We start from the raw sequence: 25996 nt of genomic DNA, 5'->3' as shown, positions 1-25996 counted from the left end.
TACGATCTACATGCCCATTTTATTGTTGCTTTGTAAACTGTACTAAGCATTCATGGATACTTGTTGTGTTGGTCTATAGTACTTGGGCATATTTTGGATAGAAAATAGCTTGGTTTATTGCATGGCATTTGATATTAAGGTAATCAAAAAGTCACAGAAGTAGCCTAATCGGGTTGCATCTCTGTTATATTGTGGTACTCATTTTAGGTTACTGATTACATTTTTTTTTTATAGGTAAATAGTTATTTTCTATTTAGTCTATTTCTTATTTTGTATTTATTTAGGTCATTTTCAGTTTATATGTGTTTCTTGAGTCCCATTTTGTCCTCAAACCAAGGTGGACTCTGAGACTTTGGGGCCCTGTGACAACGGCTTAAGCCCTGTTCTGAAATGCATCCATGAGCTGAAGGGATTTGCATCAAATGTATCACACATGCTATACATATTTCAAAACTCATATTTACATAAGATGTAATGTGTTTGTTCAATTTAAAATAAAAAGTGACCAGAGTGCAAAGTAGGTGCAATGTAAATATTTAGTTAGTGATATATTTAAAAACAACATGTGAAATTGACCATTGGTAAGCGAAGCAATCATTTTCAGTAATTATAGAACATTTATTTTTACATTCTGACCAATAAGTAATTACAATGCCACTGTCTACATATCCAACACCTAAACTAATTGAACATACCGACATCTAGTGGACAGATAGAGACACTGCATATAGCGAGAGAACCTCTCCACAACTTACTACCAAGACTGTATAAAGCTTATTATTATGTTTTAATTTAAGTCCGGTAAAGCGAGACTGTGAGGTTTGTTAAACAGAATTTAAGTGGTAAACGAAGGTATAATGGAGATGATTAAGTGGAAAAGTCACAACGTGGGCCAATTTGTGCATTAGGCTCTAGTTTATAGCCTATCTGTCATAGAGCAATATCTAGCTAAAGATTGCTAACATTAGCTAACAGTTAGCAACCACAAGGTTTTGGTTATATCTGACAAAGGAAGAGACCGTTACGCAAATTTTTTGGGTGGGAAAGGTGACTGAACTTTATGTTTGACTTAGTAAAAAGAAAGATCATCCTCAAGTTAATTACAATTTGGTTTGGACCCCCCCTTAGTTTGGAAAAAAAAAAACTAAGCCTAGCGTGCTTGCAGCTTTCAGAAAAGGTTGAAAGTGAAACATCATTGTTTTTTTTTTTTTTAAAGTGCTGGCTTTCATTGCTAATAAAACAAATAATTCGAGATAACAGTCGTGTATTATTTCTTCTAAGTTTCAAAAACCAATTTAGATTGAAAAAATTGATAATTATTACACAGTAAAGTCTTTGTGGTTAAATATTTTCTCTAACGATGTGAGAAGGTTGCAGTTATTTATTTATTTTGTTGTAACAGCAGCAGGACAAAACCAGAAAAGAAAGAGAAGATTTGTCAAGTTACAGTGATAATAATTTAATTTAAATTTTGTGATATGAAATACAAATCTCATAGTATATATGAGATTTGTATTTCAAATCTCATATATATGAGATTTGTATTTTGTTTTTGTTTCTGCATCTGTTTTCTTTGTGCACCCCCTTGAGGCATTTGTTGTGATTTGGGGCTTCCCAATCTTTTCATCCGTAACCTGATCTCCTAGTTTTGGTGTACCCTGGCCGTTGACATGTAGCCTTTTATAAAAGTTTTCACAGAGCATGGAGGTAAATTGATAAGGCTGTGACTTTAAATACATGTAGCTTTTTGATTCCTTCTTCTTTTTTTTAAAGACAAATAGTTTCAACATACAAACTAATGGAAGAAAGATGTTTATTCGGAAATTGAAAATATCCCTAACACAATAGATTTTACACAAGATGTATGGGACGAGTGGTGCTAATTGAGAACAATCTTAATATCACAGAGATTGGCAAACACTTTGGCAATGGTCGGATTTCCTTTTTGTGATTGCACCTGAGTGATCCATTTTGAAACAATATTTTACATGAGCTTAAATGCACAAGCATTTTCTATTGACCTTTTCCATCGCTCAGACAATGCTTCAGAATAAATATTTCCTGACAATAAATCAAATTATTAATTCCTGCACACCTTTTTGGAGAGAGATATAAAGAATATGCAATGTTGTTTCAGACTTTGATATAACAAAAACATAGCAGATTTTAGAAGTCTTCAAGTGGGAGAGACATCAGATGGGTAAAATTCGACCCCCATCTAGCATGACTCAAGCGCTTCGCTCACATCTTCTGTGCGTGAGACCACTTTTCCATCAACAATCTCCTCAATCATCACCCTTGTCCTTTTGGTTATGACTGGTTTAGCTGTAAAGAAAACGTATAACAAACTCTTATATGTGGCATAGACATATTTACACGTAAAGAGCAAAAAGTTACATCAGTGATGTAAACCTACCTACGACTTCCTGTTTTTTGACAACTTCTTTGATTGTCACAGTTTTTTGGGAAGATTGACTTGAAGATCTACTGGAAGATATTCTGGAAGATAGACAAAAGTTACAATTAAAACCATAATATTAAACAATAGTGTGAAAGAATGGTCCAACATTTTGAGGTATTGGCTTTAGTGAGAAAGCCGATACCCCTCAAAAGCTAAATATGAAGTTATAGCCAGTTATTTGGCTTGTGGGAAAAAGAAAGAAATGTCTATAAGCATCTCTTAAGCTCCCTTGTTAACACATTATACCTGTTTGTTTATAATGTTTCAATTATTGAATTTCAAATGTGCTATAAGGCAGATTTTGCGATCTTTAGAAAAACCAAGCTAGCTGTTATTTATTCCTTGCTGGGATAGGCTAACTGTTTCTTAGCTGTAGCTTCACAATTATCATAAAACTTGAAGGGATTTTTTTTCCAAGATGAAAGTGATTTAGAGTTTCAATAGTTCAGTTAATAAGGGACAGATATCCAATAATCTGCCAGCATTGTTTAAGTCCAGCTACAGATAAAAAAAATAATCGCCAATGACTTTTGTGACAAGTCAACTTACCCTACATCCTCTCCATCCAACAGTCTCCTGTACTCGGCGATCTCCATCTCCAGCCTGGTCTTGATGTCAAGCAGAATCTGGTATTCGTTGGACTGCCTCTCAATGTCCTTCCTCATCTCCTGGAGTTCGTTCTCCAGGGAGTAGACCATGTTCTGGAGCTGGCTCAGCTGCTGGCTGTAGCGATTCTCGGTCTCTGAAAGCTGGCCCTCCAAAGCGGATTTCTGCACATAAGCAGAACAACAAGAAGGAGAATAAGCGGATTCTGAGTGCTGATATATTGTTTTTTCTTTATCTACCTAAGTCACTTACTCACTGATTGACTCAGTATTTATAGTGCTGGTATATTGCAACAGGTTAGAAAGTGTGGTAGAGAATATCTGTATATCAGATTTACCAGGCTATTCTGGGACTGCAGCTCAATCTGCAGGGCCTGCAGGGTCCTCTTCAGGTCGTTGATCTCAGTGCGGGAGGTCTGAAGGGTCTCTGTGCTGGCTGCAACCTGCTTGTTGAGTTCGTCAAACTAGAAAGAAGAAATTAAACATAAATATGTAAGCAATACCTGGATATTCAAGACTCTTCTTCAATGACATAAGATGCGGACATAATGTGTCTCCTTGCTCCCCTCACCTTGCCCTTGTACCAGGCCTCCATTTCACGGCGGTTCTTCTCAGCGATGCCCTCATACTGGCTTCTGATCTGATCCATGATCCTGGTCATGTCCTCCTGAGGCCCGGCGTCCACCTCCACGTTCACAGAGCTGGAACCAACCTGGCCTCTCATTGCTGCCATCTCCTACAGGCAGGACAACAGAGTCAAAGGTCAGGTAAGGTTAAAAATAAAACCATTATGAAACTTGGTAATAGTAGCACCGTCAGCTGTTTGTTAATGGATAAATATTGTGTTACTGCAGCTGCTGAGTGAGTTTACTGACCTAATTACTACGCTTCCATTCACTCCGTTTTTTAAAAATTTAACGTTATGTAGGTGTAGCTTTTAGCAACAGAGAGTGTTTTGCAAAGTTACATTAGCTTCTTGAAATGTATGCTAAAGTAACTTTGGTAATTACATTTTGTAAAGTATTTAAATAAATGAAAATTAAATTACTAAATGTATCATTATTTTTAAAAGTAAAAAAAACATAGTTCGTAATGATTCGTTAATAAACTTACTTTGTAAAATGTGTACACTATGTAGTTAATTTAAACAGGGTAGATTTGTCTTAAATCTAGCAGAGCAGACGTGGCAATCGCCAGTTAGCTAGCTAGCATCGTTATCATTTTTTGTACCAAATAGTTACGTCTTGCTAACTTTACGCGATAAACATACTTCAGCTTCTATCTGACCCATAACTTTCATTTATACATTTCGGTGTTCAAATAACATCACAACTGCTGCTGGTCCCTCAATTTCTGCTTCGTAGCCGAAATAGCAACTGCTTAGAGCGGAAAGTATCCAGCGTTCCACATTCACATTTTTAACTCATTCTGCGCCTATACTTGTCAGTGTAAACACACAAATGCCCCCAAAAGCTGATGACGTACATAAACATAGTAAAGTACAATGAACGAGACTACTCTCACCTCCTCATGGTTCTTTCTCAGGTAGACCAGCTCCTCCTTCAGTCCCTCCACCTGCATCTCCAGGTCAGACCGTGCCATGGTCAGATCATCCAGAACCTTACGCAGTCCCATGATGTCCGCCTCCACTGACATACGCACTGCAAGCTCATTCTCATACCTGTCAAGAAACAGGCACAGAGAGTTACCATCAACAAAAAAAGAAAAGGTGAAGCTCCACTGAAACCAGTTAAACCAGTGTTATGTGTTGACCGTTACACCCTTGTGACAATAAGTCCACACAGACAGGGAGTACAGTGTACAGAACAAACCTGCGTAGTTCCGGACATTTGTCATTATAAACTATGCTTTATAGGTTAATAACTTCTTATATAACATTTCCACTCACTTGATTCTGAAATCCTCTGCTGCCAGTCTGGCATTGTCAATCTGCAGCATCAGCCTGGCATTGTCTAGGGAAGCATCATAAATCTAGAAGGAAGAAAAGTAATGTCAACAGTTTATTATCCACATATAATACAGCCACAAAGGTGTGTAAGTGCTTCGGTATTTGGAATGTGGGCTGGTCAGCTGTACAGTAGAGTGTTTTTTAAACCTGACCTTGCATCACTTCTTTCATCAAGTGTTAAGCATCACTCTTGGCAGTGCTTGTGGGCAGTAGTTAGAATTAAATAAAGAAAAAGTAGTGATGGTTTTGAAGTCCAAACTAACCTGTTCTCTATGACATTAACTCACTAATATGTGATATTCTTTAATAACTGAGAATGATATCGCTGTCTAGACTACATAGTGAGTCTGAATAAAGTAAGAGGACTCAATATGGTGGAAAATGTTAAATATGATATGTCTATAGATGATCTATTCTAATGTATTCTAATCCGTGGAGTGTTGTGTTTTAAAATAAAAGCTTAGACATGGGAAAAGTAGTTATTCATCTTTTTTAGAAATACAAAATTATTTGGTTATTATTCAAGATTACCAGGACAAAATTGATAATATCACATTTAGTATCATATTATTTAAAACAATGGCTTGAGGTAAGTTTAGAGATGGGAAAATGCACTAAATAACATTTATTGTAGGTTATTAGGCTATCTTATTATTTTACAGTAGTAAAGGGGATCTTGCCTTTTTGCGCAGGTCCTCGATGATTATCTGGTATTTGCTGTAGTCCCTGGTACTGGGGGCTTGCTTAGCCATCCACTCGCGGATTTGAAGCTCCAGCTGCGCATTGGCGGACTCCAGAGCGCGCACCTTCTCTAGGTAGGTGGCCAGGCGGTCATTGAGGTTCTGCATGGTTTGCTTCTCGCTGCCACCAATGCCCATACTGCTCCCGCCGCCTCCGCCGCCTCCGAGTGCACCTGCCAAGTCAAAACCAGCGCCGAGCCCGTTGGAGGCGTAGGACACGCGGACACTTCTACCATCTGCACCGCCATACACGCTCCTAGACCCCCTGCTGGAGCCAGTCCTCATATTGGACATGGAAGAACTACTAAACCCAGTGCGATAAGTGGCCATTGTGACTTCTGTTCTGACTCAGGTGCAGCGTTCACTTCGACTTGTCTAACCCGGGAGGAGATGCTGTTAAGGCAGCCTGGAGGATGCACTTTATAGCCTCCTTCCCGGAGGTGGGAGCGGCCGAACAGGTAGGTGGGAAGTTGCGGCTCCATCATGACAGGTGTGACCACACAGGGCGTGGTGGTTTTGGCATTCAGGTTTGCTGTCCGATATAACGGCTGGCAGGCAGGGCACATAGGCGTGTGAGGTGTTTTTTGTTCATCACGTCAACTTTAATTAAGCCAGTCTAATACTCTTGGTGTCATGCAGAATAGAGGATTGGCATTTATTTTCCACGCTGTCTGTAGATTGTTGATAACTTAAGAAGTAAGCATGTCCCACATGTCTTATAGTACCTGACCCAGAACTAAAAGAAACAATATGCAGAGGTGGAAGAAGAACTCAGATTATTATTAATTTAAGTAAAAGTAGCAATACTACAGTGTAAAAATACTCTGTTAAAAGTAAAAGTACAGCATTCAAATGTTTACTTAAAAGTAAAAAAGTATAAACATCACAATATACTTTAAGTACCAATAATGAAAGTAATCATTATGCAGAAAGGTACAATAAAACACCAAATATCTATTAGTTTTTTTAAACTGATAGGTGCATTTATGTGTTCATCACTTCCGTGTTGTACTTGAAGGGTTTTATTTGAATTACTTTAAACTCTGCTGGGTAGCTTAGCCTATATTAATGTATGATAATGAATGTGTTTTCATATTTTGTGTTAACCTAAATCAGCGAATTAGAAATAAAATATGTAAAATATATTTAACGTAATAAAAGTATAAAGCAGTTTAATTTGAAAATACCCAAGTAAAGTAGAAGTACCTCGTTTTTTAACTTGAGTACATCTTAACCTATCCAGCTAACATTAACATATGTTAGCTGTTAAAATATGTTAGGCTACATGGCTGTCTATGTTTACCTTAAAGCTATCTCCGTTCTCCTCAAAACAAAAGTCCTCTCTTGGAAATACACATAGAAGTTGGAGTTTACTGATGGCCTTACTGCTCTCTGAACCCTTTTAAAAGTATACCCCCCCAATGGATTTCCCAGCTGTCTGCTAGCAAGAGTTAGCGTGGATGGGCACTGGTTAAATTTGTCATACTTGTATATGTACGTATATGTTGTATACTTTTTTTCTGTTTTGTTGGGGGTGTTGTTGTTGCTAATGTAATACCTTTAACAACTATGGTCGTCTGGCACTTCTGTATGATAGGTAGCAGTTACCATGTGCTAGCATCAATTTTGTGTGTCAATACTTGAGTATCATTACTCTGTATGAGTTTGATTTATAATTCAAATGTTACTACTTAAAATGCACATAAGGTTAGCTAAGCGTGGCTGGGTGAAAAACAGATAACACAACATTTCCCTGTGCTGCCAAGATACTTGAAGGTTTGCCACCAAGCATTTTGTTTTTAAGATTACTTTGATTAAATTCTTATTAGGTGTTGGCAAATTTCTCAAAGAGCAAACATTTATTACTCAGAAAACATGTTTAATCAACCGTATCTGCCTCAAGCTATTGCTGCTGTTCCAAGCTGTTATAGGTGAGCAGATGTCTGTCTCTGTGTCAAAATGTTTAACTTCTAGCTTGAAATAGTTTAGTATTTCCATTTCACTTTATTTTTTGTCACTCTGCTAACATGAGTTTTTCTTACAATTTTTTGGTGTTTACAAAATTCTCATAACATTCAAAATGTTCAGTTATCCTTCCATTTCTGTCTGCCGCTAAGCCTGTAATACTGTGCAGATTTTTGTTTTGCAGTGCAGGTAAATGTTGATCTTGGCATCATTAGTGGACTCATGGCCAAATAACGATGGAGTACCACGATAGTCCAATTCCCATAGCAGCTGCCAAGAGGCGTTGTTTCAAGTTTTTACAATCACTTTTAAACTGAACAGACTCCAAGTCCTGTTCACCGTCATTGCTGCAGACATTTCAACAACACTTCAATACCAAGTTTAATTGATTTGATATTACCATTGTAGTGCATCGGAAATGGATCACTGACAAGAGACTGACAAGTGGTTGATGTTCTTTAACCAGGTGTTCTTAAGCTGTGGCTTTTCAATTTCGCTACTGTTTACTTTGTTAACAGAATATGACTTATACAGGAAACCTTCAGTACTTTAGCAACCCGGGCAGTGTTGACTCTAAAGTAGTAAAACAGTATTTAGCCATATTTCTTAAGGACTGATAGAACTACTGACATGTAAATGCTCCAAAGCCATCAGATAAACTTCTTAAAATAAAGTTAAACTGACAAAGGAGGATACACTAAGCATGATTAGCATTTGATCCAACTATGCTGAGACTAAAAGGAGCTAAAATGTGAGGTCAGGTTGTGGAATTAAAGGATTCGGGCATAGTGGCTCAGTGTTTTTGACAAAACGTACACAGATTGAGCTAGTTGTCTTGAGACATTCATTCCTTATAAATAATTGATAGAATTTTGTCCGGCATTTATAAACCAGGTAATGAAATGGGGGTTAATACAATGTATTTGTTAATTATGTTTATTTAGAGATTTACAGGTAAAAAAAAAGTGCAGGCACCGGCCATGGCGCAACAGGCTGGGGCACCTGCACCGTACGCCGGCGACCCGGGTTCGATTCCCGACCCGTGGTCCTTTCTGGATCCCACCCCGACTCTCTCTCCTGTCACTCTCCACTGTCCTATCCGATTAAAGGCAAAAAGCCCCCCCAAAAATAACTTAAATCGGTGTCATTTCCCAATTGTGCCTAGTCAATATTTTTTCACAGTATATCAAACATTGTCTAATAAAACAAAAGGTTAAGGATCAAACATAATTTGTCATGTGGGAAATGATGGCTTAGGTCTCTGTGTCATGCTCTACCAACTCTGATGTCCCAGAATGCTTTGTTAGTGACAGGCTGTTCTGACAGGGTAATTTGGCTTCTCTACTGTATGTTGTCACGACATCTAACGTTGGCGGGTTGGATGAAACAAAGAAGAGCCTCTTCTCACTTTCAATAAGCAGCTACCTGGCAAACCCACACCCCTGCACCAGCCTCTCTGCTGACCACACTCATCGCAGGGCCGACATTAAAAACAAGTCCCAGACTTGTTGGCTTCTTTGAAATATTTGCCCATCCTTGTTCTATGTAACAGCAAATGACAGCTGTCTGGCACTCCTATGGTAATTGTTTTGTGGAAAGAAAGTATGGTGTGTAGCCCTGAGGTGCTTCGCAAAATGTCAAACCATTTATGACAAAGATAATAGTTTTTCACGACTTGTAGCAGAACTTCTTTTCCTTTTCAAATATTTAATGATAGTGACTTTGATGTAAATGGTTTTGAGCTGCCTCAGGTTTTTAACCTTCACATTAACTTAATGTTGTCTTTCACAGCCTTCAGGGTAATACCCAAATGTGTTTTTGCTGTGGCTCAATATTGTTGAGAAGCAGTGTAGGAATGGAACAAAATAGCATTCATGATCAATGTTAATGATACATTCTTATCTTATTATTTATGTTGTCAGTGTTGTGTAATTTACAATCAACTTTCCATCGGTCATGAGGAAACACCCTGGTTAGTAAAAAAAAAGGTGATCATTCCCTTAGGTTCCCTTAGATGTAAATCACATGCAAAGGTGTTTCTTTGAACTGTATGCCATGCTTGTTTTTTTGTTTCTGACTAGCTCGGAAATGTATGGAATGAGGGGTGTTTTAGTTCGTAACATGTTCACACTGTCCATAGAGCTGAAAGAAACAGTAGCAGAATTCCTGTGGGTTTGTAATAACAAGCGTAAGCCACGTTACACATTTGGTTTGTTCAATGATACTAATGATTATTTTCAAGAGAACCTCGTATGATGAATGCCTGGATTAGCACTCGACGTATACTAATAAGTCATGCTTGTCGCAGGTTGAGTGATTTGGCATTTCAAGAAGTTATTGCGGTTTCTGTGTCTTACAATATCTTCCCATTGCAAGTAAAAGCACATGAAAATGCTTTAGCTGAACATTGCCCCACAGCATAGTATGGCAAAGAGTTTATGTGAAGATAATCCTTTTTGTGGTTGGATTTAAACAACAATACCTTGAAATTGAGTACAAGGCGTGCGTACAGTAATGATTTCATGTACAGACAAAACGCTTCTGGCATGGGGTTTGTTTTACAACAGTTAGAGAATGGAACTAAGTGTTGTATGTTATTATAAGGGGTGTTTCTTTTCCTTGTTTTGGCAGTCAAACACTTAAAAGGATCTTTGTACAGAAAAGGTGGGATCACAAAAGGCATGATCAAAGGTCTCCCAAGCGCCCACCCTCACGGAGAACAGTGAGAGGAATGTCGAGTCGCAGGGGTAAGGTTCGGTGTTAAACCCATAATCCAAGGATGGTTTGTTTATATCAACTTGTAGGCAGCGTCTTACTCTGAAACCTCCACCACTGCTCCTTAAATTTGCCTAACAAGTCACTACCTGCTTGTCCCTGTATCACGCAGTTACGTGATTCCCCCTCACCAAATGTCGTGCGACAGAGAGCGGGAGACTTCTTGGATCTTTGTAGGAGCACCATGACAGCTTAAAAAGCAGGCTCGGCGGCATTCCCTGCAGTCATAGCAAAAATAATTTGTCCCTGACAGTGAATACAGAGATACCTGAAACGCCCTGACAGGTGCTGTTTTTCTGGGATTTTACCTGACAGCGATATTAATCATCTTAGCCTTGCCAACAGGAAACCAGCTTGCTGACAAGGCGTGGGAGTGTGACGGTAAGTGTCGCAGCTGATAGCCAGCATTTGTGTTCTTCTATATTGTTCTTCTTTACTGTGCTTTAACTGACACTCTTTCTTTCCATTAATCAAGGATTAAATGCAGAACCCTGGCAAACTGTCAGGAAAACCACATGAGCTGACTGCTCCTCTTCTGTCCTTTTATCTGCGTAAAGAAAAAAAGTCTAGACAGTGAGCATATTTGGACAATGGTGTAGCAGAAACAAGTGCCGACTCCGCTCTGTATTAATTATCCTCTCATCCTGTCTCCTCCAGTCAGGCATGTTTACCATCTGTAAGTCATCAGGTTAGCAAATATATACACAAACATGTACACAAGTTGGTCTCTGGGGAAAAATAAGGAAGAAAAAAAACATGTTATCAAGGAAACCCTGTATAATCATACTTTTAGATTTAATTGTGTCATTCCCACCTCATACAAATTTGTAATGGTTCCAAACTGAGTGACATGAAACTTTGAATATGTTTTTTCTGTACACTTTAGTTTTTAGTTCTGTATCAATCTACCACAGGTCAAGTAGGACCAGTTGCATATTTAATATAATTTAAGATACATATTAATGACTTAGTTAACTGAATTTATGACTCACTCTCTTCTGTTAAGCCTTCGCATCATAGCAGAATTTTAAAGGCATATATTTTGGGATGAGTTCATTTTGAATTAACTAACCTGTGATGATCTCAGAGATAACTGAAAAATAATAAATGGAAGAATCTTTTATATCTAATTATCAACAACTTTTATTTAATTTACTCCTCTGGATAATAAACTTCTCCACAAAAGAAAAAACGTTTACAGACAGTTATAAGACGATAGATAGAAGGAACATATATGTCTTTTTACTGCACTATTTAAACTAGAAGTTGGCATGGTTAGTATCTGTGAGAGTTATTCTGACTGCACAGCCTCAGCTAGCTAGCTAGCTAGCATGTTAGCAGTTATCTTGTAAGCTGATTCACCAAGTAGCTCTGCAATTTCATTGGGTAATAAAGCTTCTTGCCCCACTTTTTTCCTGAAATTGCACCTGTATAAAACATTTTTTCAATATTTCTGAAAACCCACTCATCTGGAAAATGTCCCATTATACCGAAAGCTAATTGGTCATTTTATCCAGAAAGCTAACACCCTATTGCTCCTACTGGGCAAAGGACCAACCCTACCCTACGTTTGGGTGCTTACCCTGATGTTCTTACCCTAACTCAGCGGTTCCCAAATCTTTTTTGCGGCGCACCCCCTTCTACGTCCCAACCGGGTTGACGCACCCCCCCAAAAAACGCAACAAAGCTTTGTTATATCGCCATATAAAGACTCATGTTTAATCATGCGCAAATAACCAGAACACGCATGACAATAACAATATCAACAAAGTTTCAATATAATGCAACAAAGAAAAATTGCAACATTAAAGAGCATGGGCTCAGAAACAGATAAAATAAATAAAAACGAGGATCAATCATTTCCTGACTCCCGCTCATTTTCTTCTCTCGGACTCGTTCCTATTCTCTCCGTCTCTGTTCCTCACTCTCTATTGGCCCCTCTCTTCCTTCATGACTAACAACTTTGTCATGAGACGTTCCACTTGACAGTTTCCCTGATTTCAGCCAGTTAATCATATTTGAAAGAATGAATGAAACGAGTTGGCACGCATATATCCTAGCCTACAGAACACAGCGGCTGTCTTCTACTACGTTTCTATCAAAAACTAATCAATTATAGTTTTTTGATTTAAAAAAAAAGGGATTACAAAGGAAATGTTTATTGTTCCTGATTTTTATTGTAGCCTATGGAAAAATCCCACTTAAAAAACAACACTGTGTAAAATTTTTACACCAGACCACCATTACATGTTTCATTTCGTGCACCCCCACCACACTTTGGGAATCCCTGCCCTAGCTGAAGTCACTCCTCATGCCTTAAACCAGCCAACCAACAAATGTAGGCAAGAAGTACTAGCCAATCAGCGGCGGAGTAGGGCGGGTTATGCCTTTGCCAAAGTCAAAATTCAGCAGCATTCCTGAGCCATTCTGCATAACAACCAGCCATGTGCTTGTGTTTGTTCCACAGAGAGTGTGTATTGATTACTGTTTGTATTTCGAATATCGTAAGAATGGGCAGGCGACAGAAGCTGGCTTTGGGGACGTGGAATGTCACCTCTCTGGGGGGGAAGGAGCCAGAGCTTGTGCGGGCGGTGGAGCGTTCCCAGCTGGATCTGGTGGGGCTCACCTCTACGCACAGCGTCGGCTCTGGAACCTTACTTCTGGATAGGGGTTGGAATCTATTCTTCTATGGAGTTGCCCAAGGTGTGAGGCGCTGAGCGGGTGTGGGGATACTCACAAGCCCCCGGTTGAGTATAACAAACAAACACATAACAAACACCATGTTCAAACATAAGGATGCTCATAAGTGTACGTGGCACCAGAGCGGGAGAAGTTCAGAGAAGCCATGGAGAAGGACTTTCGGTCGGCACCAAAGTTGTTCTGAAAAACCATCCGACACCTCAGGAGGGTGAAGCAGGGAACCATCCAAGCTGTGTACAGTAAGGATGGGACGCTGTTGACCTCAACTGATAGTGTGTTAGGGCGGTGGAAGGAACACTTTGAGTAACTCCTGAATCCGACAACTCCGCCCTCTATGTTTGAGGCGGAGCTGGAGTATGAAGGGGGATCAACTCCAATCTCATGGGGGGAAGTCACTGAGGTAGTTAAACAGCTCCACAGTGGCAAAGCCCCGGGGGTGGATGAGAGGCTCTGGGTGTTGAAGGACTGTCATGGTTGACACGTCTCATCAACATTGCGTGGAAGTCGGAAACAGTACCGAAGGAGTGGCAGACCGGGGTGGTGGTCCCCCTTTTTAAAACAGGGGGTCAGAGGGTGTGTGCCAATTACAGAGGCATCACATTACTCAGCCTCCCCGGGAAAGTTTGCTCTAAGGTGCTGGAAAGGAGGGTCCGGCCGATTGTCGAACCTCAGATTGAGGAGGAACAATGCGGTTTTCGTCCTGGTCGCTTTTTACTCTCGCAAGGATCCTGGAGGGGGCCTGGGAGTACGCTCATCCGGTCTACATGTGCTTTGTGGATTTGGAGAAGGCGTTTGACCGGGTTCCCAGGGAGATACTCTGGGAGGTGCTGCGGGAGTATGGGGTGAGGGGGTCTCTACTCAGGGCCATCCAATCTCTGTATACTCTCAAAGCGAAAGCTGTGTCCGGGTCCTCTGTAGCACGTCGGACCGATTTCCGGTGAGGGTTGACCTCCGTCAGGGCTGCGCTTTGTCACCAATCCTGTTTGTGATATTCATGGACAGGATTTCTAGGCGTAGTCATGGGGGAGGGGGTCTGCAGTTCGGTGGGCTAAGGATTGCACCACTGCTTTTTGCAGATGATGTGGTCCTAATGGCTTCATCGGTCTGTGACCTTCAGCACTCACTGGATCGGTTCGCGGCCGAGTGTGAAGCGGCTGGGATGAGGATCAGCACCTCCAAATCTGAGGCCATGGTTCTCAGCAGGAAACCAATGGACTGTCCACTCCAGGTAGGGAATGAAGCCTTACCCCAAGTGAAGAAGTTCAAGTATCTCGGGGTCTTGTTCTCGAGTGAGGGAACAATGGAGCGTGAGATGGGCCGGAGAATCGGAGCAGCGGGAGCGGTACTGCAGTCGCTTTACCGCACCGTTGTGACGAAAAGGGAGCTGAGCCAGAAGGCAAAGCTCTCTGTCTAACGGGCCATCTTCGTTCCTACCCTCACCTATGGTCATGAAGGATGGGTCATGACCGAAAGAACGAGATCGCGGATACAAGCGGCCGAAATGGGATTTCTCCGCATGGTGGATGGCATCTCCCTTAGGGATAAGGTGAGAAGTTCAGTCATCCGGGAGGGACTCGGAGTAGAACCGCTACTCCTTCGCGTTGAAAGTAGCCAGTTGAGGTGGTTCGGGCACCTAGTGAGGATGTCACCTGGGGGCCTCCCTAGGGAGGTGTTCCAGGCACGTCCAGCTGGGAAGAGACCGAGGGGTAGACCTAGGACCAGGGTGGAGGGATTATATCTCTTTGCTGGCCTGGGAGCGTCTTGGAATCCCCCAGTCAGAGCTGGTTGATGTGGCCAGGGAAAGAGAAGTTTGGGGCTCTCTGCTGGAGCTGTTACCTCCGCGACCCTGACGGAAAAGCGGGAGAAGATGGATGGATGGATGGATGGGCAGTCTCAGACACATTATGGACCAAAATTCCATATTTGAGCATTTACCCTGCAGTGAAATAGCAATCTTATGTAAGCAGTATCAGAGGAAATTATATTCATGAATTTAGTCTAACCCTTGAACACTGTTATTCACTGCAATAATTGACCAGCCAATTAATTAAAGGCTATGCCGGGCTAATATCTTGTACTTTTAGCCAACGCATTTCATATGATCAGATCTGGTCTTTAAACATCCAATGGAACCTTTATACAACGCCCCTTGCTTAACCAAACACACAGCTTACCACCTTGAATATTTTCTGAGCAGCATTATTAAAGGTCTCCTTTTATGCTCTTTCATGGCATATATATTATAGGTCTCAAATATAATTTTTTTTAAAACATATCTCTGACGTGTTTTGCTCAAAATACCAAACAGATCATGCATTTTAGCATGTCTGCTATCCTTCTGTCTCGGGTCTCTGAAATGTTGATGCCTCTCGCCCGGGGGGCGGGGGTTACGTACTGCGTCACATCCCTCATGCGGGTTCTCGTCGGCTAGGGTCGGCGCGCACCATAGCGCGCACAGGCAGGCACAGAGCTAGCTAGTGGTGTTTAATTTCCATAATCTTTGTTTAGTGAACGCATAAAACCGTCAGTTTGTAAGCGAAATTAAGAACTACGATCTTTGAGTTCGTTTATCGTTACCCAGCAACCGAGGCTATAAGTGTTGTAAATTATTGCAATTTCATCATTCAGCCGACGAGAACCCGCATGAGAGATGTGACGCAGTACGTAACCCTGCCCCCCGGGCGAGATGCCCCAACATGTCTCAGCCCGTTTTCAAAAGTGCTGATTCTGTAACTGTCGATTTAAATTTGAGCTGCTGCTGGCCACGCCCCTTTGGAGGGTCATGATCTCTCCTCTGAAGAGAGAGTTTTCTAACGGAGAAACTCAGCTAAACTCTGCCGTGATTAAACCCCATATTATGTTCCAAACCACATCCAGCATTATTTCTGAAACACTTCTCAGTGTTTACCACTAGAACAGAGACATTATATGTATTATACAGTTAGGTCCATAAATATTTGGACCGAGACAAAGTTTTTCTAATTTTGGTTCTGTACATTACCACAATGAATTTTAAATGAAACCATTCAGATGCAGTTGAGGTGCAGACTTTCAGCTTTAATTCAGTGGGTTGAACAAAAACATTGCATCAAAATGTGAGGAACTAAAGCATTTTTTAAACACAATCCCTTCATTTCAGGGGCTCAAAAGTAATTGGACAAATCAAATAACTGAAAATAAAATGTTCATTTCTAATACTTGGTTGAAAACCCTTTGCTGGCAATGACTGCCTGAAGTCTTGAACTCATGGACATCACCATACGCTTTTTAATGCTCTGCCAAGCCTTTACTGCAGCGGGTTTCAGTTGCTGTTTGTTTGTGGGCCTTTCTTTCTGAAGTTTAGTCTTTAACAAGTGAAATGCATGCTCAATTGTGTCTAGATCAGGTGACTGACTTGGCCATTCAAGAATATTCCACTTCTTTGCTTTAATAAACTCCTCTCCTTTCAATCTGTCCAAAGAATGTTCTTCCAGAACTGTGCTGGCTTTTTTAGATGTTTTTTAACAAGGTCCAATCTAGCCTTTCTATTCTTGAGGGCTATGAGTGGCTTGCACCGTGCAGTGAACCCTCTGTGTTTACTTTCATGCAGTCTTCTCTTTATGGTAGACTTGGACATTGATACGCCTTCCTCCTGGAGAGTGTTGTTCTCTTGGTTGGCTGTTGTGAAGGGGTTTCTCTTCACCACGGAAATTATTATGTGATCATCCACCACTGTTGTCTTCCATGGAAGTCCAGGTCTTTTTGCGTTGCTGAGTTCACCAGTGCTTTCTTTCTCTCTCAGGGTGTACCAAACTGTAGATTTTGCCACTCCTAATATTGTAGCAATTTCTCAGATGGGTTTTTTCTGGTTTCGAAGCTTAAGGATGGCTTGTTTCACCTGCATGGAGAGCTCCTTTGACCCCATGTTGTCTTCACAGCAAAATCTTCCAAATGCAAGCACCACACCTCAAATCAACTCCAGGCCTTTAATATGCTTAATTGATAATGACATAACGAAGGAATTGCCCACACCTGCCCATGAAATAGCCTTTGAGTCAATTGTCCAATTTCTTTTGGTCCCTTTTAAAAGAGGGTGGCACATGTTAAGGAGCAGAATGTGGATACCCTCAAATGAAAGCTGACAGTCTGCACTTTATGTCCATGTCCATTATTTAAGTATAATGGGAATATGTTTCAGTAAACAGGTAAAAAAACAAAACTTGTGTCAGTGTCCAAATATATATGGACCTAACTATACAACAACTCTCAAAGACACAGCGGTGCTGCGGAGGGGATTCAGCTCATGACTGTATATGGGGGATGATAGGTTGAGACATGTCACGTGGGTGGGACGTTGCCAATGTAAAGCTAGCACACATTTCCGATATGACACATCAGCAGCAAATCTGGATCAGCTCGTTTGTACCCCCGTTTTTAGAGATGTGAGTAAGGAGTAAAGGGAGAGGGTTGTATTTTCTGACACTGTGAGTCTCTTTACACACCGGGGACACATATTTCTGTATAAAAGACAGCAGAAAGTGCATTTTGCATAATAGGGGACCTTTAAGTTATCTATGGGAGTATGCAAATAATCCAGAGGCTGTGAGCAAGGAGATTTTGAAAGGTACATTTTAATATGAGAAGATGAAACCTTTGGCCCAGACAGACACAAACACTCAGCCAAGACTGTTATTGAGCAAGAGGTAACCCTGCACAAAGTGTGTATTACTGGTGTGTAGGGACACAGATTTCACATTAATTATAGTTCATGCAACCTCTTATTAAAGCACCACTCTGATGCACACATACACTCACAGGTCCTGTCACTGTATCTCACTGAACATTCCCTCCACAGCTTGTGTTGCTGCCTGTTTGAAAGCGGCTCAGTAATCCTGGATCGGAGAGCACAAAGGGCCCCAGAGTGCTGGTGATGTAAGCACTGTTTCCGTTGCTTACCCCCCCCCCCCACCACCACCACCACCACCCCAAACCACTCTCCCTTATCCCACATGCTGCCTGCGCAGGGGATGAGGTGGAACAGGGTGGGACGTCCCCGTTGTGGAGAATCCTGAAGAGGCAAGCGGTAATAGCGGCAGGCTAACAGCAGTCTGTGTGCTGCCTCAGGGGCCCGCTGCTGATGACCTGGGACCCAGTGGGAAAGGAAAAAGTGTTGACCAAATCGCTGTACAGGAATGTGGCTAAGCTGTGGGGAGTGTTGCATCGGCTCAGTGTGACCAGGAGATCAGAAGGGACTTTTACTGCCTCTTTACTACACTTTCCTCAGAAGGCCACGTTGCCATAGGTGAGTATCACTGGGTAAACATTTACCTAGTTAACGCCTCGTGTGATCTAAAAATGGGTGGCGAACTATTTGCTTTCATATCTTTGCAAGAAGTCTTTCAGCAGGCAGTATGTTTTGGCCATCACAGGCACTACAGGCCGTGTCATTTGACTGTATGGAAATGTGAGCGCCTGCTTGTCTCTGTGTCTGTGGACATTCAGGTTTGTGCTCTCTAAGTTCCTCAATGGACTCGATGCAGGACTCAAGTCACACCATGGGGGGCCTGAATGCCCGCCTGAAGGGCTTCTTGGAGCAGGTGAAGAGGCTCCAGGAGGCCAACCAGCGGCTGGAAGCTCAGATCGCAGACTGGGGGTCCAGGAGTACATCGCGCTCCCAGGACTGGACCCAGCAGGAACAGACTGTCAACGAGCTCCGTGCCCAGGTCAAAATCTCTTTGTTTGTTGTTGTTTTTTGAGCTATCAGATAATGATATGAAATGATTTGGACTTTTTAAAAGTGCTACAAATTGCCGAGCTCTTTGCCAGAGCAAGATAGGACAGTGTTGCTGCCGTGCTGTTTCCACTCAGGTTTAATCATTATGCTGCATTATGATCCATTACATCAGCTCTGGGCCATGTTGGTTGGCAGACAACAGGAGCAGGTGTGTGTAATCACATAGCAAAGACTGCAGTCACAACAGAGACACAGCAGATTACTAGTGCCGCATGCAACATCATGTGAAGGGCCTCAAGTACAGGTTCACTTAAAGAGGGGGGAGAGTGGCTTAAGGGCTGAGGCCCAACCGCCTCTGTGCTGGAGCTTTCACTTTTTAAAACTTTCTTTTAAAACCCCCATGTACGAGTTAGGGGTGAGAATGTAAAATATGTTTTTCATTTTACGTCAATGCCTTCCATGATTCTGGCAATCGCTTCCATTCTTTATCAATTACTCTATTGTGTGCTAAAATGATTTATCAGTGAAATAAGTAGGTTGTCACAGGTGTGTAGTGTTTCAGTCTGATTACAGTGCAGATGAAAAGCTAGAAGAGGGATTTTCTTTTATCAGACAAAAATGCTGCTAAGCCTGAACGCATGTGAATAATCTTCCTTAAACATAGGGTTGGGGTTACGGATGTGTTGCTGCAGTAGTTTTGTTAAAACTAAAGACATATTTTCAGATAATATTGGTGACTTATTTATTGCACCCAGAAAAAGCACTGTGTTCATCTTTCTGTGTGAATTGGGGCCGTGCTTGGAACCATTTCTTCCTCTCTTCCTTGACTTCTTCTTCTTGTTTCTTCTTCAGACAGTGTACACACAGTTTGATTTAATTGTTTTGCAATGTCCAACTGTCAGATTCCCATCCCTAGTAACAACAACTCTTTAAGACTCATTAAGTGGTTGCTGAAATGTGATACAAGGGCAAGTGTATACAAGTTATGGGGCAAACATGGCCTGGAGTCTATAAAAGGCTGGTGATTATTAGGGAGTTTTATGTACCGTATTAACTGTAGTTCGCTTGATATATTAAATCGTTTTCAAAACTTGATACTGAAAGAAACATTTATTTGTTCTGTGAAATTGTCTTTGTTTTCACAAGACTGTTTCCTGTTCGAGTAATCCATAAGCAACCACAATGTAAGTATATACACTGTAAGTCCATAAGGTGGAAAGTAACTTCACATCAAACAAAGCAGCCCTGCCTGTCTTCACAATGCACCAGAGCCAGAAAGACTGTCACACACAGAAGGAATGCCAAACCCTTTATAACTTTAAAGGCCATTCCACTTAGTAGAACATTAACTCCAACAGGTATCTCACGTGATCTGACTTTCTATGGGTTTAACATCCCTTTCTGCTTGAGTAAATGTCACTGGCAGACGTTGTAATGACTTGTTTCACATCGCGTCAGCCACCTCGTCTTCAAAGTTTGGCTGCTGTTCCCATGACTGTGACAGACACCAGACCGAATAGCCAGTGTTATTGTTCCCTGATCCGAAAAATGCTTTCACGTTAACATATAGGATTACCTGCTATTTATCCTCTAAAGAACTCCATGGTGTTGTCTTATTTAGGGCTCAGAAGATTAAACCAGGAACACTTAAGTGCTGCTCTTGAATCACAAATAAAGCATCTACATAATGAATGTTTATGATATGAACGTTGTGGAATATTCCATGTTATCTTTGGCTGCTGTTCAACATGGGTGCGTCTTGTTTTAAAATTGTTGCACTGTTAAGAAAACTAAGGGAATCGAGGTGTGTAGGCTTAGTGTTTGTATTATAAAATTCAAGGACATACCTTTGTCTACTTGGATTCTGTAAATGGAATTAAAAATACTTATGTCAAGTCTTAACCCGAGAGAATCAAATTCAATTGGAAACGGTTACTGTACAACTTCCAGTATATATCAGATTGTTACAGGAAGAATAATCTTATCATTAATGTTTCTTGTTACACTTTCAACTGTAGTTTCCTGGTAATAGTTTTTTTTAACAGCTTAAATATCTTGAATCTGATTATTTATTTATTTTAAAGATGTTAATAATTGGTAAAGGATCAAATATTTTGTATTCATGATTTACGAGTCTTGGGGAGTATCGTAATACATGTAATGTGATTACATGTTCAGAATTTTAAAAAGTTACTCTATTTCCTTAAAGCGACATTAAAAGGATGTAATTAGATTACTGTTAGGCACACAGACAGCGAGTAGTTTTTTTGTCTTTGTGTAGTGATTTTGTCACTTTGTTTTAACAATTTATGTATGCTCAATCTCGAAAAAGACGTTAATAATTTAAAAAGATAAAATATTTTGATTCAGATTACTCTTACTTTTTAAAACTTGGATATTATAAACAGGATTACAATGTTTCTAAAGAGCCAATACGTACAAATACATCTTGTTTTTTGCACTTTCCCTAATCTAATCTTGAGTTTTTTATCTCCATTTTTGTCAGGTTGGTAACCTACTGATGGAGAATGCCCAATTGGCATTACAGTCTGAAAGCATGAAGTCCAGAGCTGCTGCCATCCAGGCCAGGTCAGCTGGATTTGACTCTAACGCACCTCTCCCTCATTCAGTACAGCCTGGGGCTTATTGATGAGCATATCAGACATACGATCACTATCCTTTAAACATTTTAAAGAGGACATATTCTGCTCATTCTCAGGTTCATATTTGTATGGTGTTTCTCTACTGTGACATGTCTCCATACCTTAATGTTCAGAAAGCTCTTTATTTTTCTCATACTGCCTGTGCTGCAGCACCTCTTTTCACCCTCTGTCTGAAACTAGAGCCCAGTCTGCTCTGATTGGTTAGCTGGCTGTCTCTGTTGTGATTGGTTAACGGCTTAAAGATATCCCACCCCTTAGCCCATCACTTTTAATGTGTTGTAGCGCTAGCCATTACAATTGCATGTGTTACATAGTGATGTCACTATGTTACAGTAGTGGACGAGGGAGTACAATGGTGGCATTTCAGGAGTGTGGGAGAGAACAAAGGGATTTTGCGGAACGTTTACATGCACAAAAACCTATAGAACACACTACAGGGAAGGGAGAAACCCCAAGAGGCATAGTACTCATGTTATGAGAAAAAATCTAGACTATCATTACAGGTCCATAAAGGCTAAGCAAAGGTGTAAAATCTACAAATTGCTTTTCCAGTTTTCTGTTACCTAACTCAGGCCTGTTCCCGCCCCTGAGGGACAACCTGCATACACATCCAGGACCGGCTTTGTGCCGCGTCGACACTTTCCCTTATGTAATGATGAGAGTGACAACGAGCCCCCCCACCTCCCTCATCACACACAAACACACACGCACACACACACACACACACACACACACACACACACACACACACCATCCTGCCAGCCATTAACCCCTGAAGGACAGAGGCGACACGCTGCAACTCAAAATAAATACACCTGTTCTATTTATAGCCCCGCCTGATATTTCTCCTGGACTCTGGACTCTGATAACACTGTTAAAATGATGTCAAGGCCTTACAGTCCTTTTAACTTATAGTTATGAGTTCTGCAATCTCTCTCATCATGTGATCATTATCAGACGATGGATCCTCAGCACACACATATGCTAAAAGCACCAAGAGCTTTCCAACATAGGAGCAAGACACACAGACAAGTTGTTTTATGCCTTTTTTTTGTGGTTTTGAGTCGCTTTATGGTCATTTTGTTTGTCTTTTTAGTTTTTATTTCTCTTTATTTTTTAGTCATTTTTTGAATCTTTGTTGCCATTTTGAGTCATTGTTATGGTTTATATGTCTTTTTATTTAATTTGTGATATTCTTTGCATTCTCTTTGGTCCTTTTGAAGTCCTTTTTATAATATTAATAATAATTCATGGTATTTATTTTAGCATTAAACATAACATATATTAGACATGTAATGCATTGCAAACTGTGGACAATACCCACAGGAGCAATTTTTTGTTTCTATTTCTAGTTGTCAAGCACCAATATGACATCTTTCAGTTTAAACTACAATATTCCCCCACTTAATGCACCCAGTTTCTCTTTCGTTTTTGAGTTCACACAAGGATTTTATGTAATTTCTGCATCGCCACAGTACATTCAACACAGAATGTGGCTCACTTTTGGTCTGTTGAAATCCTATTATAGGTGTGAGATGGAGGAGATTACAACCATGCGTCTGGAGCAGCAGGTGGCTGTGCTCAGGGAGTCCAAGAGGAAGGCAGATCAGAGCAGCACGACCCTGCAGGCAGACCTTTGTCACTCCATGACGGATCTGCAGGAGATGCACCGGGAGTTTGAGGTCACTAAATGTGCTGACATCTTTTTTTGCTCTTCTTCTTCTTTCCTTACAAATCACTTGTCTGCATGTATTACTGTCCCTGTCCATCTTTCTTTCTGATGGTGTTATCTCATCTTCATGCACAGTCTCACACATGCATTCTGTATGGAGTGATGCAGTAATGAGTCATAAAACCTGGGTCAGTCACATCGCTGAACCTCTTTTTTCAAAGTCAACGTTTTTTAAAATGTTTTTGTGGTGAGAAAGCCTGAAATATATAAGCTCACAAGCTTACATAATAAACATAATTGTTACACGGCTTTGTTGAATACTTGATTCTGATTGGTCAATTCCAAACATGTGACACGTTGTTAATCCAGTAGAACAGACCGCTGTCAAGGACTATAATGACCGTTGCTAAGGAGGATCAAGAAAGAGAAAGGGAAAGGGGTTAAAAGACGGAGCGCTGGACGTCAGATAAATCACCAGAAGAAGACAGACGGGAAGTGAACACTAGGTCTGGGCTCTGCAGTGTTTAAGGACCGGTTAGTGGATCAGAACCTGTGAACAGACTTGAACAGTTACAGAAAACGTCGTTCAGTGCTGCCGTTAAGTTGTTGTCGTCGCAGTTCCAGCCGTTGGTGATCCGTGGAACAAAGGTTTTTTTTTCTTAGCCGAAAAAAACCAATAATTTTTTAGTCATAAAATAATTTCAATTAATATTGGGAGTCGAGTCGTTAGTTTGTTTGGCATCTGGCCGAGTAATAAGTGGGATAATGTGCAGCGAGGCAGGGAAGAGAACCCCCTTCAGTCGGGTATTATTTTCCCCATAATGACCACCTCTCTGCATATTATCCCTTAGGTAAATACTGTCTGAAGCTTCTTTGTTTCATACAAATTGCAGTTGCTAACAAATTACAAAATAAACTACTAAATGTCATCGAGCATTAGCCGCCTTTACCTTAGCAATGTCCAAATGCCCGGTTAAGAACTCTTAACTTAATGTTTGATTAGCAAATGCTAGCATGCTAACACCCAAGTCATAAAAGGAAAGGCATGTTTATTTAAATAGCACATTTCAACACAAGGAAATAAAAAAAAAAACACAAAAAACATTTAGATATAGTGCAACAGAAAGATATATTTTTTTATTAAAATACATCTGAAAACAGTCGTTAAAAAGTCCAATTTTAAAAGGATGCTAACACGCTAAGCTAAAAGGCCGGCATCATTTTCAGCAAGCTGACATTGACGTTGTTAATGTTCATGTTCTGGTCAGTAAACAAAAAAAACAACCATATCCCCTCTTACCTGTACAGCTATTAATCAGTTTCTTTAGATCTTTTTGTTGGTGTGGATTTAATATCACACTCTAGTTGCAAGTAGGAACTATTTTCTTTCTACCAAACTACAGTGCTGCGACTCAAGAGCTCAGCGGCTTTATTTCTAGACCCAGCCGTCAACATGTCAAAGTGTCTTTGGGCAAGATATTTAAACCCAAATTGCTTCCAATGGCATGGCCAAGAATGACACCAGTATGGGTTTTCACAAAGTTTGGGTTTCAGTGTTTTTAGATCTTTTTGTCAGATGTTACTATGGTATACTGAAGTATAATTACAAGCTTTTTCATAAGTGTCAAAGGCATTTATTGACAATTACATTACATTTATGCAAAGAGTCAATATTTGCATTGTTGACCCTTCTTTCTCAAAACCTCTGCAATTTCCCCCTGGCATGCTGTCGATTAACTTCTGGGCCCCATCCTGACTGATGGCAGCCCATTCTTGCATAATCAATGCTTGAAGTTTGTCAGAATGTGTTGGTTTTTGTAGGTCCACCTGCCACTTTAGGATTGACCACAATCTCTCAAGGGGATTAAGGTCTGGGGAGTTTTCTGGCCATGGACCCAAAATGTTGATGTTTTGTTGCTGGCGCCACTTAGTTATCACTTTGTCTTTATGGCAAGCTGCTCCATCATGCTGGGAAAGGCATTGTTCTTCACCAAACTGTTCTTGGATGGATGGGAAAAGTTGCTCTCAGAGGATGTTTTGGTACCATTCTTTATTCATGGCGGTGTTCTGAGGATAAATAGTGAGTGAGCCCGCTCCCTTGGCTGAGAAGCAATCCCACACATGAATGGTCTCAGGATGCCTTACTGTTGGCATGGCACAGGACTGATGGTAGCGCTCACCTTTTCTACTCCGGACAAGCTTTTCACTGGATGCCCCAAATAATCAGAAAGGGGATTCAGCAAAAAAAAATACTTTACCCCATTTCTCCGCAGTCCAATCCCTGTACCTTTTCAGAACATCAGTCTGTCCCTGATGTTTTCCTGGAGAGAAGTTGCTTCTTTGCTGGCCGTCTTGACACCGGGCCATCCTCCAAAATGATCTTCTCCTCGCTGTGGGTACAGATGCACTCACTCCTGCTTGCTGCCATTCCTGAGCAAGCACTGCACTGTTGGTGCCCCGATCCAGCAGCTGAATCAACTTTAGGAGATGGTCCTGGCGCTTGCTGGACCTTCTTCGGCACCCTGAAGCCTTCTTCACAACAATTGAACCTCTCTCCATGAAGTTCTTGATGATCCAATAATTGGTTGATTTAGGTGCAATTTTACCAGAAGCAATATGCCTGTGAAGCCCTTTTTGTGCAAAGCAATGATGACTGCATCCTTTCAGGTAACCATGGTTAACAGAGGAAGAACAATGATTTCAAGGACCACCCTCCTTTTAAAGCTTTCAGTC

At 40.9% G+C, this 25996-nt stretch overlaps 2 protein-coding genes across 4 annotated transcripts in view; one reads left to right on the top strand and one right to left on the bottom strand.

Annotated features, from left to right (window-relative positions):
* Positions 1-1796: 1796 nt before the first annotated feature.
* Positions 1797-6181, bottom strand: LOC134865108 (keratin, type I cytoskeletal 13-like). Its single transcript, XM_063884529.1, has 8 exons — positions 5716-6181; positions 4976-5058; positions 4591-4747; positions 3638-3802; positions 3405-3530; positions 3011-3231; positions 2417-2499; positions 1797-2325 (listed from the first exon to the last, which is right to left on the bottom strand). Exons 1-8 carry the CDS (start codon positions 6103-6105, stop codon positions 2219-2221), a joined length of 1332 nt encoding a protein of 443 aa, XP_063740599.1. The 5' UTR covers positions 6106-6181; the 3' UTR covers positions 1797-2218.
* Positions 6182-16906: 10725 nt separating this feature from the next.
* The window catches only part of krt222 (keratin 222), a 30235-nt gene continuing 21145 nt past the window's right edge, over positions 16907-25996 (top strand). The window contains exons 1-4 of one of the 3 annotated variants that reach the window (XM_063883222.1): positions 16907-18496; positions 18697-18917; positions 21435-21517; positions 23120-23273. In XM_063883222.1, the coding sequence (XP_063739292.1) occupies positions 18720-18917; positions 21435-21517; positions 23120-23273 (435 nt within the window). In that variant the 5' untranslated portion in view covers positions 16907-18496; positions 18697-18719. Of the gene's footprint in view, positions 18497-18592; positions 18918-21434; positions 21518-23119; positions 23274-25996 lie in introns of those variants that run through there. The other 2 variants (XM_063883223.1, XM_063883224.1) reach the window with 2 other exon arrangements.

Source organism: Eleginops maclovinus, chromosome 5 (genome assembly GCF_036324505.1).
Source record: "Eleginops maclovinus isolate JMC-PN-2008 ecotype Puerto Natales chromosome 5, JC_Emac_rtc_rv5, whole genome shotgun sequence".
In the NCBI taxonomy this organism is placed as follows: domain Eukaryota; kingdom Metazoa; phylum Chordata; class Actinopteri; order Perciformes; family Eleginopidae; genus Eleginops; species Eleginops maclovinus.
Note: the sequence above shows the minus strand (reverse complement) of the source record. Positions and strands in the feature narration are given on the sequence as shown.

Bases quoted from the DNA above. Each gene is read 5' to 3' on its own strand.
- LOC134865108 (XM_063884529.1), bottom strand. From the start codon at position 6,105: ATGGCCACTTATCGCACTGGGTTTAGTAGTTCTTCCATGTCCAATATG. The intron at 2,500-3,010 runs GTAAGTTGACTT...TCTATCTTCCAG, and splicing joins TTGGATGGAGAGGATGTAGG to AATATCTTCCAGTAGATCTT. The intron at 2,326-2,416 runs GTAGGTTTACAT...TTTTCTTTACAG, and splicing joins CAAAAAACAGGAAGTCGTAG to CTAAACCAGTCATAACCAAA.